Source organism: Protopterus annectens, chromosome 11.part0 (genome assembly GCF_019279795.1).
Source record: "Protopterus annectens isolate FY-2018-M chromosome 11.part0, PAN1.0, whole genome shotgun sequence".
Lineage (NCBI taxonomy): Eukaryota > Metazoa > Chordata > Ceratodontiformes > Protopteridae > Protopterus > Protopterus annectens.
The window spans coordinates 275763904-275784370 of NC_056745.1; the positions used below are offsets into that span (position 1 = coordinate 275763904).

The window sequence follows — 20467 nt, forward strand, 5'->3', positions numbered from 1 at the left end:
TATGCCATGTGTAGGTGAATAATTTGGAATCCTTAATCTAGCCACATGCTACATGGAGTATTTAATGTCCACAAGCTCTATATTTGAGAAATTGCATATGGTAAGTCTGACGAGCTGTTCTACTCAGATTACGTCTTCATTTTTGGAATTTCATTTTCTGCTTCACATACTTGTTCAATTTCTTTTGCAGCAACATTGTTTGTGGGCCTGAAGTTGCGTAGGTAGAAAATAATTTCATTCACTCTGCATGTTCATAGGTAGGTACTAGGCTATTGGCCCTAGGGCCTATATACGCCTAGCCAAACGGTACCCTGGCTTTTGCCACCCAAGAAAATAATTTTCCTGTGCCCCTGTCGAGCAGAGCCACAGAAGTGATCCCCGGGGTGAATTTCCTTTCTCCCATCCAATCATCAAGATTTTTCTTAAAGAGTGCTAATGAGGAGCTTTGTTTGATATAGATAGGTAGTTTGTACCAGAGTATGGAAAGTCTCTGAGACAGGAATCTATCCCTCCAGCATGTTCTGTTTATTGTGGTGACAAGGTAGAGGTCCCTAGAGCATGTAGCTCGGAGGGATTGGAATTTCTTTATGTGGAGCATGTCCAACAGCTCTGGGTTTGACATAGCTTTGTGTGTTAGGCAGAGATCGCCTCTGAGTAGGCGATATGTGATAGAGTAAAGCTGGAGTTTTTTTAGATGGTCTGTGTAGGAAATCTGTTTAAGGCTGGTAATCCTCTTTGTGAGGTATTTCTATGGCCTTTCCAGTTGTTGTAGAGGTCTTGTGAGGTACGTACCAAAAGAGGCGTTGTACTCTATAATGGGTCTAATGAGTGATGAGTAGAGGGGAACAATGACCTCTTTTTTCCTGGATGAGAAACCTTTTGTGATGAGGTGTGCCAAGCAGAAGGATTTCCTGACTACTGTGGCGATGTGATTATCAAAGGAGAGACTGCTGTCCACCTGTGTCCCAAGGTCTGTTATCACACTTTTGGTGTTAAGTAGACTACCGCCTATGTGGTAATTCATGGGTACAGACTTTTTTTACCAAAAGGGATGACAATGCACTTTTTGGCATTGAGCTTGAAGCCATAGCTTTGACACCAGGCATCTGTCTCAGTGAGGCCCTTTTGTAGAATGTCCACATCAAGAGATTTCATTATGGCTCCTAGTTTGCAGTCATCTGCGAACTTTGTTAGCCAAAGACCTTCTGTGTTTGGTATCTACTTCTCTGAAGTACAGGCTAACAGGAGAGGACCTAGGACTGAACCCTGTGGTACTCCACTTGTCACTGGTCTGAAGTTGGATTTAGAGTCTGCTACTTTCACAGTGTGGGTTCGGTCAGTGAGCCAGTTGGCAACCCATCTTGTGACATAGGGATTTATACCTATTTTAGTAAGTTTGTCTATAATTCCAGAGTGGGGGATGGTGTCGAAAGCCTTGGCGAGATCTAGATAGGCTGTGTGTACCGCCTTACCCTCATCTACAGCTTTGGTGACCGCTTCAAAGAAGTCTATCAGGTTTAGGAGACATGATCTGCCTTTTACAAACCCGAACTGGGTAGGGTCCAGAGTCTGGAGATTACTAATGTCATTGTTTATAAGTTCCATGATGATACGCTCCATAGCTTTGCAGACCAGGCTCGTCAGGATAATGGGGCGCTAGTTCCCGGGGTCCGTGGTGGCTCCCCCTTTGTGGAGTGGGATAACCGTTGCTGTGCGCCATTCAGTGGGCACAAAGCCTGAGGTGAGGCTATGGTTGAACATGGTACTTGGGTAGGGTGCCAGTTCATTCTGTAGTTCATGTAGAACGTAGCCTGGGATGTTGTCATGTTGCATGTGAAGAAATTATCCCAAAAACATCTTGGTTGCAGGATATTGGTGAAAGGTGGCTTATAGACAAGAAAGATGAGGAACTGTTAATTTAGCATAATCTTTACATCCATGTCCAGGGTACAACTGATGAGTCGGTAAAGATTGCAGACTAGAATGCATCCATATAAGTAAGTAAATATGCATTAGACATTAGAACCAGGGATAGAAAATGAGAAGTTAATACAAGTAGGTACTGGCAAGCCGGTGCATGCTGTGTTTGCTCGTACAGTACTTCATACAGGGTGTCCTCCACTTCCTTGTACCAAAGCGGTTATTCTATAAGTGCTTGTGCTTTATTTTTAGAGAGTAGGTACCCTTGTTTCTATTTTCACTCCCTACTAGAAATATGTTTTGGCACAAAATGTATGGTTTATGTGCTGTTCAGGAGTGCAGTATTCTGGAGAAAGTACACAACATATTTTTTCTGATGCTTCAGTCTGTGAGGTGCAGCTGCCTTAAAGTAAGAATAGTAATGTGCAAAAAAAATATATTTAATGTTTATATTTGGTGTATTTGCATGTAAGCTTTTGAGGTTTGAGCAGTTGCAGCCAGACATTTGAAAACAGAGCAGTGTAGTTCTATAAAGCTTAATAAACCCCACCAGCCAGTGGTCCTGGATGGTCACCATCGTTTGCTTTCTTCGTCTTGTGTACCAGTTGCTAATTAATTATTTCCTTCTCAAGGTTAAGATTGAAACCTCTTCAAGCCATAGAGGTAGACCATGATGCAGTTCAAACTGTTGCTCATGCCTCTCAAAGTCCCTAGATCACACTTTAAGGATGGGTAATAAAAGCTTATTCACACAGTGTTCTCATCCTATGGCATGACATATTCTCACCCACACTTAAGAGACATTGGACTTCTCTTCAGTATATTCTACACCAAGATATGGCTTGGTATTAGCTCTGTGGCATGAGTGAATAAACTGCTGGCAAATTGGAGCAGTCCTAGAAGAATGGCGGAGAGGTGCCATAGTCAAGGTTTCGAAGAAAGGCAACACATCTGAATGTACCAACTGGCAAGGCATCACCCTGCTGTCTGCCTGTGAAATTGATCTGTGTGGTCCTACTCTGGCGACTGCGGAATACTATAGACCAACACCTGAGAGAAGAGCAAGCCTGCTTCTGTGGCAGAAGATGATGTAGCTAACAAATCTTCACCTTTCGGAACATCATAGAACAATACGTTGAGTTCTGAAAATCACTGGCCATCTCTTTCGACAGCATCCATTGAGAGTCCCTCTGGTGAATCCAGCATTCCTGTAGTGTACCGACAGCCTTCATTACCAACTTCAAACATCTGTATCGCGATTGAGCTGCTTAATCAAAACTGAAAATGGCTACACAGACTTCTTTCAGATCACAACCGGGATCAGGCAAGGCTGTGTCCTGTTTCTTCTCCTTTTCCTCATTGCTCTGGATTATTTCAAGCGACTAGCAGGGACACTTATTGGAGCCGGTATCCACTGGTCCTGATCAAGATCGCTTTGGTGACCTGGACTTTGCTGACAACATCATCTTGCTTGAGGACGATGAGATGACGCTAAAGGATGCAGTGGCCGACCTCGACCAAGAAGCCACCAAGATCACCCTCAGGATCAGCCCTGATAAGTCAAAGATCATGAACATACGTGCCGTGGCCCAAACAATGGGAGTGATGGTCTGACCAAAGCGGCTGGAGAAAGTGGAGAGATTCACCTACTTCGGTAGTGTGATCACCAAAGACTGAGACGTAGTAGCAGATGTCAAGTGCCACATTGAGAAGGTGATAGCATTCTTCCAGAGGATGAACAAGATCTGGTCCTTGCCATCCATCTCCCTGAAGATTAAGCTCCAACTGCTTACTTCTATTGTGATCCCTATAGCTATTTATGCCAGTGAAACCTGGAAGGCGTCAGCAAGTATCAACAAGCTTGATGTCTTTCAAAAGATGTGCTTATGCTGAATTTTCGAGATCCAATAATATGATCATATCACCAACGAAGAGGTTCTATGAGTAAGTGGCTTGTGCAAACTCCACACCATCGTCGCTCACAGAAGTCTTCGACTGGCCAGTCACAGCCTTTGAATGGAGAAACATCAGATCCTGAAGATGGCATTGACATAGGTGCCTCCTGACACCAAACAACCAAGAAGATGCCCGCAGAGCACTTGGAAAAGAACGCGCATACAAAACCTGAAGGCACTGAACATCAGTTGGGACAAAGCCAAGACCTCTGCCAAAGACCAAAAATGTTGGAGAGCACTTGCTGCTTGGTATGCTGTATAACATGGGAGGGTCTAAGTAAGTAAAGTAATGGTGTAAATGACTTGGGTTTTTCTGTAGGTGCTGGTTAGGGAAGAATGGAATAAATGACCTCAGCATGCTCACCCATCATGGTTGGAAGGATGCAGCTCTGGCTGTCCACATGAGTAACACTTGGCAGATGCACTTTGTTCACCCACTTGAGCTCCAAGTCTGCTAAACTTACACTACCATAGTCCATTCCCATTAAGTAGCTAAGGGGAAGTGTGTGTGTGTGTGTGAGTGTGTGTCAGTGATATGCTTGTGGATTTCCTCCAGGATAAGCAAATTGACCTTGCCTCCCTATCTCCTGACTGTTTCTGAGGAATGAAAGGCCAATGGGGGATTCCCAACTAGATGGTCTGGATCAATTGTACTGCAAGAATTTCATCTGTCCTGGAAGTGCTGCGCTCCCATTCTGCAAGAATGAATGGGTAATTTGGTTGATGGTAAACGAGCCATCAGGCAAGGCCCTGGAGGCCACAAAAAATGGGGGTTCTTATATCATTACTTGTTTCCTCATTTGCATTGAAATCTATGTTTGCATTGGCTTTAATTCTGCATTTTGCCTGCATCTCCAGAAACTAATACTGTGCGGTTAATGTTTTAAGTACACTTTTTTATTTGCTTGGGCATCCTCTAAAAACAGACATTGGCCTCATAAAAGTAGAATGTTACGTAGTCCAATCTCGCCTACATTCTTATCCATGGGTTCAGTGCCGAATATCGGCTCCGACTCGGCCAAACCTTTCTAGCTCGAAGTCTTTCTATTGGCTGGGCTAGGACGGTATCCCATGCTGCATTGCTCTATATCCCCAGATCTCGTTTGCTGCTCATGTAGCTCGGACGTGGTCTCACTGTTGGCTGTGGCTAAGTACCCTTTTCTTCTTATTTCTGAGAGAAATTTTACAAACGAAAGCTATTTTAATAGTTATTCCTAGTTTGGTGTTATTTGTGGAATATATTTGTCGGTGTGTGTGTTATTGTTCTTGTGGTATCCCACTAGCTGTTCCAACGGGCTAGGCCCATTTCAGTTAGAGGACCTAGTCTGTCCCCTTGCTTCCCTGTTTTGTCTAACTTCTGGTCTAAAACCATCTAAATTAGAGGTTTTAGTCTTATCCCCTTCGTGTGTGTTTTTACTGTTGGTCTAAAACCGTTTAAGTTAGAGGTTTTAGTCTTAGTCCTTGTGTGTGTGTGTGTGTGTGTGTGTGTGTGTGTGTGTGTGTGTGTGTGTGTGTACCTGGGGTTGTTTGTTAACAGTTAGTTAGTGGTAGTTTTTCCTGCGCTCAGTGTGGTGTATTTGTGACTGTATCGCTAGTCGGTTCAGTACTTGTGATCTTGGTCTTGGTGATTGTGGTATTGATTAAGATGTCTAAAGAGTCGAAGGAGCACAAACCCTCGGGTTTTAAGAAATGCTCTAAGTGTGGTTATAAAATGTCCATTACAGATTGGCATTCGGTATGTGTTTATTGTCTGGGAGTCTTGCAGCTTCTGTCATGCATTCAGTCCTAGGGTTCTTCAGGAAAGAAAGAATAAGTTAATTCTGAAGGGACTTTTGAAACCCTCGTTCGAAGAGGGTCTGGAATCTGCTTCCAGCTCAAAACCTAGATCCACTAAATCGGAAAAGAGGTCTCCGGCTCCGTCAGTCTCCTCGGAGCCACTGGAGAAAGTGATTAAATTAGCTTTGGCTTCCTCGGCTTCACTGTCCTTGGGGCCGCAGGAAATGTCGGTGTTGATGGAGCCGGCATCGGCTCCAATTATATTGGAACCTATTCGGAGCCAATCGTCCAGTATTAGGCAAGTATCACCTGAGAGGAGATCTCAATCTCCCTCCCTGTCCTCCAAATCCTCCAGGACACTATCGGATGTGGATGTTGATAGGGTGGTGCAGAGACTCCTTCAGTCACTGGTTTTGGCAAAGTTGTTCTCGGCTCCTTCCCAGTCGGCTACGGAGCCCATCCTGCAACCTACTTCGACTCTTCCTCCTCCGAGCGCATCCCAGCCTTCGGAGCCGGAGTGCTAAGCTCCACGTGATGTTTCCAAGTTGTTTCTGATGGACCCTCCTGGCTTATCGGTGCCAACGTCAGCTCCGACCCCGTCAGTGCCGTCCATGGGATTCATGACTTGGGATTCTTCAGTCGGGCCCCAAGGAGAGGCCTCGGGACAGCTTTCAGTTCCTAGTCTCCCTCTCGGTGCTTCAGCTCGGGGAACCCAGACTCCTGTCTTGGCCTCGGAGGCTGGTCATTCTTCGGATTCCGGGGGGCCACCCTTTGAGGCCATGCAAAGTGTGCTGGCTAGATCGTCAACAGCATCATGCGGGTTGGTCATTCTGTCCCCTACCACTCCGGTACTGGTCTCTGATTGCCACCTGTCTTTAGACAGTGGTGCCCCTAGGCCTCAGGGTACCCCCACGAGTGGTCCCCAACTTTCTCAGGGCCCCTCAGAGTATTTGCCTGAGGAGCCCCCTAGAAAGAAAATGTGCAAGAGGAAGCACATAGACTCCCAGGATGAGTCTCTCACCTCAGATACTGACCACGAGGAATCGGATGGGTCCCCCAAGTCATCCTCTGAGGATGTTTCTTTCTCTGACATCCTAGAGATATTGAAACAAAGAGGCGACTGGCCGTCCAAAGTCCCCTGTGAGGAGGAGTCTGTCTTCATGAAGGCCTTCGGTCCTCAGCCCTCCACCTCCTGGGTGTCCCCACCCTTCGAGCTCCTTGATTTGATTTGTTGGAGGGTGTGGGAGAACCCTGATTCTTTGGAACCTGTCCCCAGGAGACCCAACAAATTTCTGTCTGCTCCCCCTGGTAAGGAATTTTTGTCCAAGGGAGTCCCTGTGGATGCCATGATGGTGGCAGCAGCCACCCAGAAGGAATTAGCCGAGACTTCTTCTGCCATCCATCCTCCTAACAAGGAGTCTAGGACCATGGACTGGTATGGGAAGTGTATCCTCTCTTCAGTGACTTTTACCTTACGGTCCCTGAACTATTTATCTCACTTTACACGGCTCCAGAGAGATCTCTTCAAGGAGCTTGGAGATACTCTCACGGGCAACGTTTCTGAGGCGGTGGCCCAGACGGTTAACGCCCAGATGTCTACCTTCAGTTCCGTCGTTAACTCCTCCATGAGTCTGATTTCATATGCAGATGAGGGAGCGAGTAGGGCAGCAAGCTCAGGAGTCGCCCTTAGGAGGCAGGCCTGGATGTGCCTTTGTCACTTCGCGGAGGCCTTCAAGTCTTCATTCACCAACACCCCCTTTGATGGTTCCTCTTTGTTCGGAACCAAGGTGAAAGATACCCTCACCAGGTGCGAGCAGGAGGGAAAAACTCTGTCTGCTGTAGGGGTCCATTTTTCCCTTCCCTCTAGGCCTTATCCCAAGGCCCAGAGGGGGGGGTGTGGTTCAAGAAATCACAGAGGTTTTTTACCCGGTGCACAAGGTGAGCCCCCCTCCAGAGGCAGGGGAGGGGGGGGTTATTCAGGGAGACGCCACCCTAGAGGCCGAGGAGGCCCCCGCAACTCGGGAGACCGCGATTCCTTTCGTGGTTCTCCCTACCGTCGCTCCTGATGGGAGGCCCAACTGTGCTTTTCCGGAGCCAGTCGGGGGTCGAATATCGTTATACCCAGAGGCCTGGCAAAACATCACCCAGGACCAATGGGTTTTACGAATAATTTCCGGAGGTTACGTCATCTCCTTTTCGTCAGATCCCCCTCCAGTCAGGAAAATCCCGGACGTTCCACCCAGTCAAAGGGATTACGCAGCTTCAGAGGTCTCAAAACTGCTAGAAAAAGGAGCCATCCAGCATGTCCACTCGGACCAGATTGGATTAGAGACTTACTCAAGATTCTTTTTGGTGCCGAAAAGAACAGGGGATCTAAGACCCATATTGGATCTCAGCCGATTGAACAACCATGTACAAAAGTCCAAGTTCCGTATGGTCACATTACAGTTGATTCTCCTATTGTTGGGAAAAGAAGTGTGGATGTGCTCCATCGACCTAAAGGATGCTTACTACCTTATCAAAATGGACAGGGCATCCAGGAGTCACCTACACTTCCGGCTGGGAGCCAGTCATTTTCAGTTTCGAGCTCTGCCCTTTGGTCTCACCACAGCCCCCAGGGTGTTCACCAAATGTATGGTGGTGGTGACGTCTCACCTGAGACGTCAAGGATTCCAAGTGTTTCTTTATCTGGACAACTGGCTCCTCGCTACCACCACCAGGTATCTACTAATTCAGACCAGGGACGTCACCATCACTCTCTGTCAACAGTTGGGCATAACATTGAACTGGGAAAAGTCTGCCTTGTTGCCCTCACAGTGTGTCATTTTTATAGGTGCAGAACTAGACACCGTTCAAATGCGGGCATTCTACCACAAGAAAGAATCAGAGCCTTACAGCAACAAGTTCACGCCCTGCTCCCTCTGAGAAGAGCGAAGGCAAGATGGGTTCTCCAACTCCTGGGGACTATGGCTGCGACAATTATGTTAGTCCCACTAGCAAGATTACATATGAGGATCCTTCAATGGCTCCTCTTTGCTCAGTGGTCTCTCCAAAGGCTTCCACTTTCTCACCCTATTTTACTCACGGACAGGTGCAAACAGGATCTCAGTTGGTGGCTCTGCACCAACAATCTGGGCACAGGGAAACCCTTCGCCCCGTCGCCTCTGATTGCCACGGTGACCATGGACGCCTCCCAGATGGGGTGGGGGGGCATTATCTAGGCAGGACAATACAAAGCACATGGCTAGAGCATGAGATACCTTTGCATATCAACATCCTGGAGATGAGAGCTGTGCTACTTGCGTTGCAGGCACTTCAGAGCTTTCTCTCTCTCTCTCTCTCTGGACTATTGCAATCCACTCTGACAATATGTCAGTGGTGTAGTATCTGAACAAGCAGGGAGGAACCAAGTCTTATCCCCTGTGCAGAGAGGCCATGCGAGTGTGGCAGTGGGCAGTGTCTTCCCAATGTTTTCTGGTGGCAATGCACATTCTGGGGAAGTCCAACGTGATCGCAGACAGGCTAAGCAGAGCTATTCTGATGCCTTCTGAGTGGTTCCTGAACAGTCTAGTTGCGGAAAGGATCTTCCACAGATGGGGTTAGCCTTGCTGTGACCTTTTTGCCAGCCCCCTCAATGCCAAATGCAGCAGCTGCTTCACGTTGATCTCCCCTCAGGGGGAGTCACCCAGGGACGCTCTAGTCCACGATTGGCCCTCCGGTCTGTTATATGCTTTTCCTCCACTTCCCTTGCTGTCGAAGGTGATTCAGAAAGCACAATCCTTGGGAAGCAGAATGATTCTGATTGTCCCACACTGGCCTCGTCAGGTTTGGTTCCCTTTTCTCCATCCCTACATCGTGGACTCGCCTTGGATTCTGGACCCACAACCAGATTTACTGACACACATGTCAGGGCAGCTCCATCCCTCTCTACGGACCCTCCGGTTGACAGCCTGGCTACTCCACTTCCGTCACTAGTTAGGCTTCATCGTTTTTTACCGGAGGTAGTTCATATTTTATCTTCCTCTCATAAGCCCTCTACTAGGAAGATTTATTCCAGCAAATGGAAGAGATTTTCAATCTGGGCTCATACCCAAGGGATTGACCCTTACACTGCTCCAATTCCTTCTGTTTTGGAGTTCTTGTCTATGCTTTTTCGTCAGGGCTCAGCATCCGCCACCATAAAAGTCCAGTTGGCGGCGATCTATAACTAACATGTTGCTAATGAGCCTAGTCTGATGGCTCACAGACTCTGTAAGGCTTTCCTGAAGGGCACTCTGTTACTCCGTCCTCCTGTTTCAGAACCTATCCTGCCTTGGGATTTAAACTTTGTTCTACAGGCTCTTACTTCATCACCCTTTGAACCTGCAGCTACTTGTGATTTAAAATTCTTGACCTGGAAAACTGTATTTTTAGTAGCTATCACATCAGCCAGATGCATTTCAGAGATTCAAGCTCTTTCTATAAACCCCCCATACCTGATTTTTCATAAGGACAGGGTTTCTCTCAGACCAAACTCTTCCTTTCTTCCCAAAGTGGCGTCTATCACTAATCTTAATCAATCTATTGAGTTGCCAGTGTTCTTTCCCCAGTTCACGAACAAGGCAGAATTTAAATTTCATCAATTGGATGTACACAGACAATTACGCTTTTATCTGCACAGAACCAAAGATTTCAGAAAATCTGATCAATTGTTTGTTTCCTTCTCGGAAAACAGACGTGGGTCTCCTGTCAGCAAAATCATTCTGTCCAGGTGGTAAAGATCTACCGTTCCCACTCAAGGCTCATTCTTCTCGGTCTGTATCTACATCTACAGCCTTTCAGGCCAGATTGTCTATGGATGATATTTATGCTGCGGCTACTTGGGCATCTCCTCACACCTTTGTTACTCATTACAAGTTGGACGTGGTATCTAGAGGCAGGTCTTCCTTTGGTTCCACAGTGCTCAGGAGTATTTTCCACTGAGCCTCCCAGGATTTAGGTGCTGGGGACGCTGTCCCATGGTTAAGAATGTAGGCGAGATTGGACTACATAACATCAAGAAGTTATGTACTCCCCATAACGTTCGATGTATGTAGTCCATCTCGCCTCACATTCTTACTTACCCCCCCATCTTCCCCCTTTCTGGAGGATATGGAGGGTAACTAGTTTTTCAGAGCTCCCTTCACTCTTGGGTTATTCTTTCTTCCTTGGGTATTGCTATGCATGGGATGTGAATGTTGGTGTTCGCAGCAAACTAGATCTGGGGATATAGAGCAATGCAGCATGGGATACCATCTTTGCCCAGCCAATGGAAAGACTTCGAGCTAGAAAAGTTTGGCTGAGTCGGAGCCGATATTTGGCTCCAAACCCACGGGTAAAAATTTAAGGTGAGATGTACTACATTCATCGAACGTTATGGTGAGTACATAACTTCTTGTTTTCTCACCATTTGTGAAATGCTGTTTTCTGAATTTGTATTGTGCATTAAAAAAGAAAAATTGGGGTTATTGGAACTAGTAAAAGAAAAGGGAGCATGATGAATAATAAGGCATTTTTGGCTGATTTATGTTGTAATGGGATTGTTGAGATCCTGTTGAAGAGAACAAATCTGTGTTTACTTTTACATGCACTGCTTTCTTTTTGAGCTTTAGTTTCAGTTTAAAAGTATTGAATTTATTTTGTTGCAGTAAAGTCTCAAGTGGACTTCATGGAAGAGTATTCTTCTAAGGTTTTTGGCCACCCCAATGGTCTTGCCATCTGCGAAAACACTTGTTTATTTTCATAGCCGGAGTTGCATATTTAATGTTTGAATTACATTTTCATTTTTGTACATGAATGTTAAAAGAAAAGTTGTAGAGGTGATCTAATCTACATTGTTTTCTCTTATTTAGGTCCCAGCTATACAGCAGAAAAGAACAGTTGCATTTCTGAACCAGTTCATAGTACATACGGTGCAGTTTTTGAACCGTTTTTCAACAGTTTGTGAAGAGGTATGTCACTAGGCATTTCATTAGTGAATTTTTTCTCTCTTGATTCTTTCACAGTTTACCATAGGTTAGGTTGTAGTGTTGGAGTGGAGTAATGTTCCCTGTATTGCTTTTCTGAATTGACTAATTAGAAAAGAAAATAATTGTCATTTCTTTCAGCAGTAGAAGTTTGTTCTCCCTATTGAAAGTCTTAAAAGCTATATTATTTAATACTGAAGAGATACTTGAAGTTATCATTTTTTTGCATGGGCAAAAAATAAACAATAGAGGTACACAAACTTTTGGCCTCAACTTTATTTGCTTGTCTTTATAATTTATAATTTGGTATAACAGTAGTTTATTGTATTTTATTTATCTATTTATTTTGTTTTAATATTTTTTGGTCCCCCTTGGGACATTATTTAACCAACTTGGCCCCCAGTACCCCAAGTCCATGCTGGGGCTACTTACTCATCTCCCATCCTTCCTAGGACATACTCCGATATTGATGGGGCTGATCATGGGTCCTAAGACCATTATGAGGGCTCTGTCATCTTTGCGTCTATGCTGACGGGGAGGCTAATATACCCTACCCACTCCATGGCCTGCCTCCCATGCTCATCAGTCTCTTTCAAGGGCAACAGTCATCTTTGGATCTTCTTCTCCCTAAAGAGGAAGTGTCCTTGACACTTGCCCTCCCAACCAGAATGGGCATACCCATCCCTCCCTGCTGCTGCATCAGTCACCTATGCTGATAATCTACCCTGGGCAAATGGGATGTTATCAGTGCTGTATCAGGAGTGGCCAATGCAATGTAAATGGTTTCAGTAATGTACATTTTTGCATTTGGCTCTCTTTGATTCTGCTAATTTTGCTGAAAATTATATTCTCCTTTTATTTGTCTGTGTGCCATATTCAAACATTTTCTACTGTTTAATTACTTTTTTTTTTTTATGTTTTGCACTTATATGCATTGCTGGCTTTGTAATCCCCAGACAGGCCTGAAATGGTCCAATGAAAGCAGTGCTCTACTCTGGCTAACAAATGTAAACACATCCACTAAAATAATGTCACATGTAGTATGGATTAAATTTTACATGAACTACGCTAAACATAATTTATTGGAGCCATAGTTGTGTGGTACATAGCCAATTGTTACTGTTCACATTCTATACAGATACGGGTTGCTTTCACTCTTTATTTAATGAGCTGAAGGGGGGTAGTACATCAAAATTAATCAAATAAACTCTGCAGAATTGTCCAAAGTAATAGCAAGCTGGCAAAGTAACCACTGCAAAAGCAAGCAATTCCTTTTTTTTTCAAATATATTTTTTATTGCATTTTCCTATTTTTTTAATACAAGAAAACAAAACAGAAATATATAAAGACAAGATACATGGAATAACAATTTGCAATAAACATAATATGACATACATAACATATGCCATCAATGTTCAGTTATCAATATGCAGAATTCGCTAACATTCAAACTGTTCATATTGTATTGTAAGACCAAATCTACTCAGAAATATTTAATCATAATAGAATCTGACATTAAAACCAGTTTCATCAAAATATTTCTAGCCTAACTTTAATTGTATCGTGTAATAACTATGTACACTATATACAGTTGATGTCACCTCGAATGTTTGTTATATTTACACTTCCTAGACATTTCCAATTTTAGGAATAGTACAAGTTTTGCAATATAGCTTTTCTTTTATTTTTCCTTATTTACTTAGAGTAATAGTGATGTTGTTGTTCCTTGTTCATAGACCAGTTTTACCTTAAGATTTCTATAAGCGTTTTCCAATATTTCTGATAATAGGATAGTTTTTTTTTTGGCTTCTTGTAATTAGTTTGCTGGCTAATATGTATTTCATACCCATTCCTTTAAATTCATCCCATGTAATTTTAGTTCTGTCTAGCTGATTTTGAGCTATGTATGATTTCATCGTTGCACACAGTGTTACTATGTTGTGTTTGTTTTAATATGAAAAGTTGGTTTGGAATACATGTAAAATTGCAATTTCCCATGACAGGGTATATTTAGTTATCCCTTTTTTCTAACTTGGTTCTTAACGAGCACCATCATTTGTAAACATTCTTACAGGTCCAGAAAATATGAAGGGTGTCAGCTACACTGTATGGACATGTGGGGCAAAAAGGAGAGAGAGAGAAGGATTGATTTTACTTAGAAAGAGTGGTGTGTGGTAGGGATTATTGTTAATCATAATTTGGGTATAAATTCATTTTTGAGATGGGTTAATTTCAGGATAAGTTCAGTTGCAGCAGATTTTTGTTCAACGGTGATCTTGTTATTTTTTCCTTCCCAAAATTTTGAATATAGAAGTGCATCTTGGTATCTAATACTTGTCATTAAACTATATGTGTTTGATAGCATTTTGGATCTTGAAAGCAGTAGGTTAATAATTTGTTGATATAGCTGCATATCTTGGTTGTCTATTTTGACATTTGTAGTAATTGAGTTGATCAGGTATAGTATTTGGTTGATTATAGTGTTATAACTTTTATTTACTTCTAATCTTTGCCTTAAATTTTCAATTGAAAGTTTTTTGGCTTGGTAGAATTCCCATGCAGTGGTATTTTTAATTAGTGGGTATTGATTCAGGTTTAGCATAGTGCTATTTAATTTAATATTAGGATTTCTTTTCTTTCGGCTTTTCCCGGTTAGGGGTCGCCACAGCGGATCATCTGTCCGCTCATGATTGGCAGTGGAGTTTTACGGTGTCGAGTTGCCAGCCCGGCGCCCAACCTTCCACAGAAGGCACACACATGCACACACTCACACCTAAGGCCAATTTAGAGTGCCCAATCCACCTACTGCATGTCTTTGGGATGTGGGAGGAAACCGAAGTACCCAGAGGAAACCCACACGACCACAGGGAGGACATGCAGACTCCGCACAGAAGGCACCCCAGCCGAGAATCGAACTGGAGAACCTCTTGCTGTGAGGTGATGATGTTAGATGATTGTAATATATTTTAATCCATATTTGATACCATGCTTTGTTAGATGGTTCGAAATTTGCTATTTGTATAATTTGACTAGCATTTATGATGTCATAGTATGTTTGAAAATCAGGTAATCCTAGGCACCCTTTCTGTTTGGATAGAGTTCATTTCGAGTGTTTTATTCTTGTATTTTTTGGATGCCACATTTCCCTAGTAGTGTTTCACGTTGGGAATAGAAATTATTTGGTATATTTTGATTAATAGCGTTTAAGTGAAACAGTAATCTTGGGAGAATATTCATTTTAAATATAGCCGCCTTAGATAGTGGAGACAGGTTAAGATGTAACCATTTTTTTAGTGTCTTCTGTATTGTTAGCCCACGTTTTAAACAAATAATTTTTAGTCATATCAGATTGGGAGTGAGTGAACATGATACCCTGATATTTGAGATTGTAACTGACTTTTATTTCAGTTTCAGGGAAATAGAATTCCTTGTGTCCTAAAATATTCTAAGGAAATATGACTGATTTGTTTGGGTTTATGGCATAATTAGATAAGTTTGAAAAATTTTCAATGGAGTTTAAGATCTTGTTTAAATCTGTATTAGGGAATTCAAAATAAATATTAAGATCGTCAACAAAAGCTGTAAACTTTATTGGGATTTTTGAAATATTCATAAGATGGTGGTAAGTTTTTTGTGATATTTTAAGGAGGAGAAGTTCAATGTATGTATTGAACAGGTATGGTGATCGTGGGCATCCTTGCCTTGTACCGTTAGTGATTTGAATAGGTTTTGATTGCTTTTTATTTATAGATAGTGTTGTTGTAGCATTGTTGTATAAGGCCCTCACCATATTTATATATTCTTCAGGGATGCTAAATTTCTCGAGTATCTTTAATAGAAAATCAAAGTTTACTCTGTCAAAAGCTTTAGAAGCATCTAGTGATAGTGAATAGCTACGGCATTTATCATTCACTTTTAAACTGATGATTGAATCAATGGTGAGTGTATTGTCCCATACCTGTCTTATTCATAAAGCCTAGTTGTTCAGAAGATATAATGAGAGGTAAGATTTTTTTGATTCTGCTAGCTAAGATTGTAGATAGAATTTTGATATCAATATTTGAGTGCTGTCAGCCTGTAGTTGTTTGGCTTTGATGCATCAGAGTTGGGTTTTGGTATAAGTATAGTCTTTGAGCTGTTGATATACAGGTCCTTGATACCATACTTTATTACATTTTCATATACTTTCAATAATATTGGAGCTATTTGTTTTTTAAAAGTATTATAGAACTCCGCCACATACTCATCTGGCCCTGGTGATTTACCTGGTTTCAACTTATTTACAGCAGCAATGATTTATTCTACATTTTATAGGGGCTTTAAGATTATTTGTGTGTGATTCATTTAATACTGGAAATTGCAATTCTTCAATGAATTGATGGAATAGTAATTCATTAAACTGGTTGTGTGGACCATATAGTTTTTGATGAATCTCTTCAAAAGCCATTATCATCTCTTTGTCCATATCTAGAGTTGTGTTATTGTAATTTAGTTGCTTTGTTTTGGTAGGGGAATTTTTTTTATGTTTATGATTCTTGTTAACACTTTTGAGGGGGATTGAGCCCATTCGGCATACTTGTGGAGAAGTTTAATTTCACTGATAGAGTAATGTTGTGTTTGAATTTCATGTAGTTATCCTGGTAGTGTAACCATTTGACTTTCAAGTTCTGGTGAGTGTTTAATTTGTAATTCTAACTCCATACTTTTTAATTTTGATTCTATTGTTATAATTTTTCCTTGTTTAATTTCCCCTAGAACATGTACTGTTACCAGCTGCAACGGTATGTTTCACCCATTTTTTTGTATCTTTCTCCCATTGTTCTTTCAACATATGTGTTTCTTGAACAAAAGATCTCTCTGCCTTAGATTTGAAAATTAAATGCATTAATAGATTCTTCTTTTTCTTATTTTGTAAGCCCTTTATATTCCATGAATTAACATTTATTTAACAGAATGCTGACTTTCTTAGCTAATATATATGCACACACACATATATATATATATATATATATATATATATATATATATATATATATATATATATATATATATATATATATATATATATAGGGACATATATAACTTTAAAATCTTCTTAAGAATTTTTGGTACAGGTCAATTGGTACAGGTCAATTGTATGTATATAAGTGTGACATCACTCCCTTTCAGACCCCCCTCCCCCCCGTGCATACCCATGTGAGCCTATTAACTGAAAGAGAGATAAATAAAGCATTTACAACTGTATTACAAAAAATTCCTGTCATTCTAAGTCCCAGCACAAATACAGCAAAACACAAAACAGCTTGTCCAAGCAAAACATAGGTAATAGTAAAAAAATAAGAATACTAACCCTTTCTTCATTTGAAAGTAATTAGTCTGAACATTTTGTAGAATGCCTTTAACTAAGATTGAAATATCGGGTCTATATTACATAACAGAACATTTAAATGTTCGAATTGCTAAAGATCGACCTTTCGCGATCGAACATTCAAATGTTCGAATATGTAACAAAACAATAAAAAAAAGAAAAAGGAAAGGGTTTAAGCAGGGGGGGCAAGCCCCCTGCACCCCTCCACACCCCCGCTACTTAAATATACCAACTCCGAGATCGCACAATTGTGGGAAAACGGGAAAGATGTTCATCGTGTTTCACTGTTGCAGTCATTACACTTGGGTTATCCTGCTGGCAGGCTACCCGCAGTTGGCCTGAATTCCAAAGTCATGTAGGTGCTGGGGACGCTGTCCCACGGATAAGAATGTAGGCGAGATTGGACTACATAACATCAAGAAGTTATGTACTTACCATAACTTTCGATGTATGTAGCCCATCTCGCCTCACATTCTTACTTACCCTCCCACCTTCCCCCTTCCTGGAGGATCTGGAGGTAAGGTCTGTTTTTTAGAGCTCTCTTCACCTTTAGTTTATTCTTCTTTGGTGTTGTTATGCATGGGGTATGAGTGTGGTGTTTGCAGCAAACTAGATCTGGGGATATGGAGCAGTGCAGCATGGGATACCTTCTTAGCCCAGCCAATGGAAAGACTTCGAGCTAGAAAAGTTTGGCCGAGTCGGAGCCGATATTCGATATTGGCCACGTCAACACTGGTAACCAATCCTAAGGAGCTTGTCTCAAGGCCCAGCCTGGACATTGCCTCAAATTCCTCATTTACTGACCCAACAAAACACTCAGATCCTGCACAGCCAACTCAGAACCCTAAATTTAGCTGCATGGGGATAGTGTAACCATTCAGAATACACCTCTCTCCAAAGCGGTTATGGATGTTATTTTGGAGGCCAGGAGGCCCAGTACCAGGAAATCTTATGCAGGAAAAATGGAAGAGATTCTGTGTTTGGAACTAGGCACAAGGAATTGACCCGCTTGCTCCAAATATTCCTCAGATTTTACAGTATCTAACTGAGATGCTGGACAAAGGCCTATCCTTCTCATCAGTTAAGATCCATGCCTCTGCCATTTCAGCTCATTACAATATGGACCCACCTATTTTTTTCACATCCATTGCTTAGGCAGTACCTCAGGGGGGCTAAAAACATAAGACCTCCAAGGAGAGCACCAATACCTGTGGGACCTCAATTTTGTCTTGGAAAAACTCACACTGCCTCCTTTTGAGCCAGCCAGTACAGCTGAGATAAAATTCTTATCATGGAAAACAGCTCTGCTCCTAGCAAGAACTTCAGCAAGAAGAGTCTCAGAGCTACAGGCATTAATGGCTGTGGAACATTTTATTATCTTCCATCCGGACAGGGTTTCTCTAAGGACAAACCCAACATTTATGCCTAAGGTACTGTCCAGTGTGGCGCTTAACCAAACCATTCATTTGCCTACTTTTTACCCAAACCCACAGAATACAGGGGAGAGACTTCTGCATTCTTTCGACATACACAGACATCTACGCCTCTACTTGGACAAAACTAAAGCTTTCAGAAAGACTGAGCAACACTTAGTGGCATATGCTGCAGGATCACAATGAAAGGCTATTTCAAAGCAGACTATTTCCAAATGGATAGGACACTGCATTCATTTCTGCTATTCTCAACATGACAAATCATTGCCTAAGGGCATTAGACTACATTTTACCAGAGCAGCAGCCACCTCAGCAGCCTTCCTCAGAGGAGTACCAACCAAGGATATTTTATAGGCTGCAACTTGGACTTCAGTGCACACTTTTACTAAGCACTACCACTTACCTCTTTACTAATCCAGAGCAGGCTTTGCCACTGCAGTTCTGCAGGGCCTTATAGCCACTCCTAATTCTATTTAGACCCAGCCGCCCAACCTCAGCTTTTGGGATTCAGCCCAAGTGTAATGACTGCAACAGTGAAACACGATGAACATAGTACAGTTGTGTACCTACCATAAATGTAGATGTTTGAGTGTATTCACTGTTGCAGTCTAGGTTACCCACCCACCATCCCCCTTTCTTTGCTGGGACTTGTCTGTACTTCTCTATTCTATACAACCTATGTGGTGTATTTGCTTGTAGATTAAGGTATTGTTTTATTTTAGTGCATGCTTTTGTAAGCAGTGTGGTTTAGCCTACCCTTTTGGGGGCACCTGACATCTGGGGCAAGAAAAACTGATGCATCGGCTGCATCTTTTATACCTTTGGCGCACTGACGTCAGGGAAGAGGCGACTGCAACCGACGCCGGACCAGGACTTTGGAATTATTCAGGCCGACTGCGGGTAGCCTGCCAGAAGGATAACCCAAGTGTAATGACTGCAACAGTGAATACACTCGAACATCTACATTTATGGTAGGTACACAACTGTACTTTCCCATTCCCTACACTGTAGCGCAATCTTGGAGTTGGTATATTTAAGTAGCAGGGGGGGCCTGCCCCCCCCTGCTTACACCATTTTTTTTTTTTTTTTTAAATTTTTATTCATATTCGAACATTTAAATGTTTGATCGCTAAAGGTCGATCTTTAGCGATTCGAACATTTAAGCGCTCGAATATGTAATATAGACCCGAAATATCTAACTTTGTAGGAAAACTTTATATAGTATATTTCAAAAGCATACCATAGCATTTCTTTCAAACTCGCACACAAAAAAACAATTACATGAACATATTGAAAATGACTTGTTATAGTTTGACAGTTTCTATTGCATTTTCCTTGTTTTGATGATTTCAAAACACAGTCCTTCTTTTAGTGTACATCAGTTCTTGCTTATTGGGTCAATGTTTACAGTAAGGATCAGTGATGGTCCTGCTTATCCATTTATTTTATATGTATAAAGCACATATACATCTAAGATCTATAGTGTAAATCAGACAATAATATCAAGAGTCTTTCATAGTCTCTGCTGATCTAGATTGGTATGCTTTACAGTTTGTAGATGCATAGTTATTTAAAAAATCTAAAAAATAAAAAAGAAGACAAAACAAAACAGAGCCAACTTCATAATTTATAAGACCTAATAAGGGCTAGTTATTTGTTACAGCTACAGCATCTGACCCAGGAGACTTTTTATTTGTCCAGTTTGTAATTATTCAGGGGAAAAAAAAGCATTATGTTGTAAATAAATGTTTAGATTTCTGCAGTTTAACTCTAGGCTGGATTTACCTTTCCGATCGCCGTTGGCACGAAATTCTTCATTCTTTTGTTCTTTAGGATACAGTTCCAAAGGTTTCAGAAATGTATAAGCCTTACTTTCATTTTCTTTGGCAAACACGTTTTTTCAGAGTTGTTTTGGCCTTGGATGGATGCCGTAGATGTTCCTTTGACCTCAAGTTTGCTTATTCTTCCTGAGTTGCGATCACAAAGGATTATGGGAGTTAGTACTTTCACAGCGGCATGGAGATACTCCTA

The 20467-nt window shown here is 42.1% G+C and overlaps 1 protein-coding gene across 1 annotated transcript in view; it reads left to right on the forward strand.

Annotated features, from left to right (window-relative positions):
* Positions 1–20467, forward strand: part of WASHC3 (WASH complex subunit 3) — a 505398-nt gene that overhangs the window by 78510 nt on the left and 406421 nt on the right. Inside the window, exon 2 of the mRNA XM_044087748.1 lies at positions 11522–11620. Within this exon, the coding sequence (XP_043943683.1) occupies positions 11522–11620 (99 nt within the window). The remainder of the gene's footprint in view (positions 1–11521; positions 11621–20467) is intronic.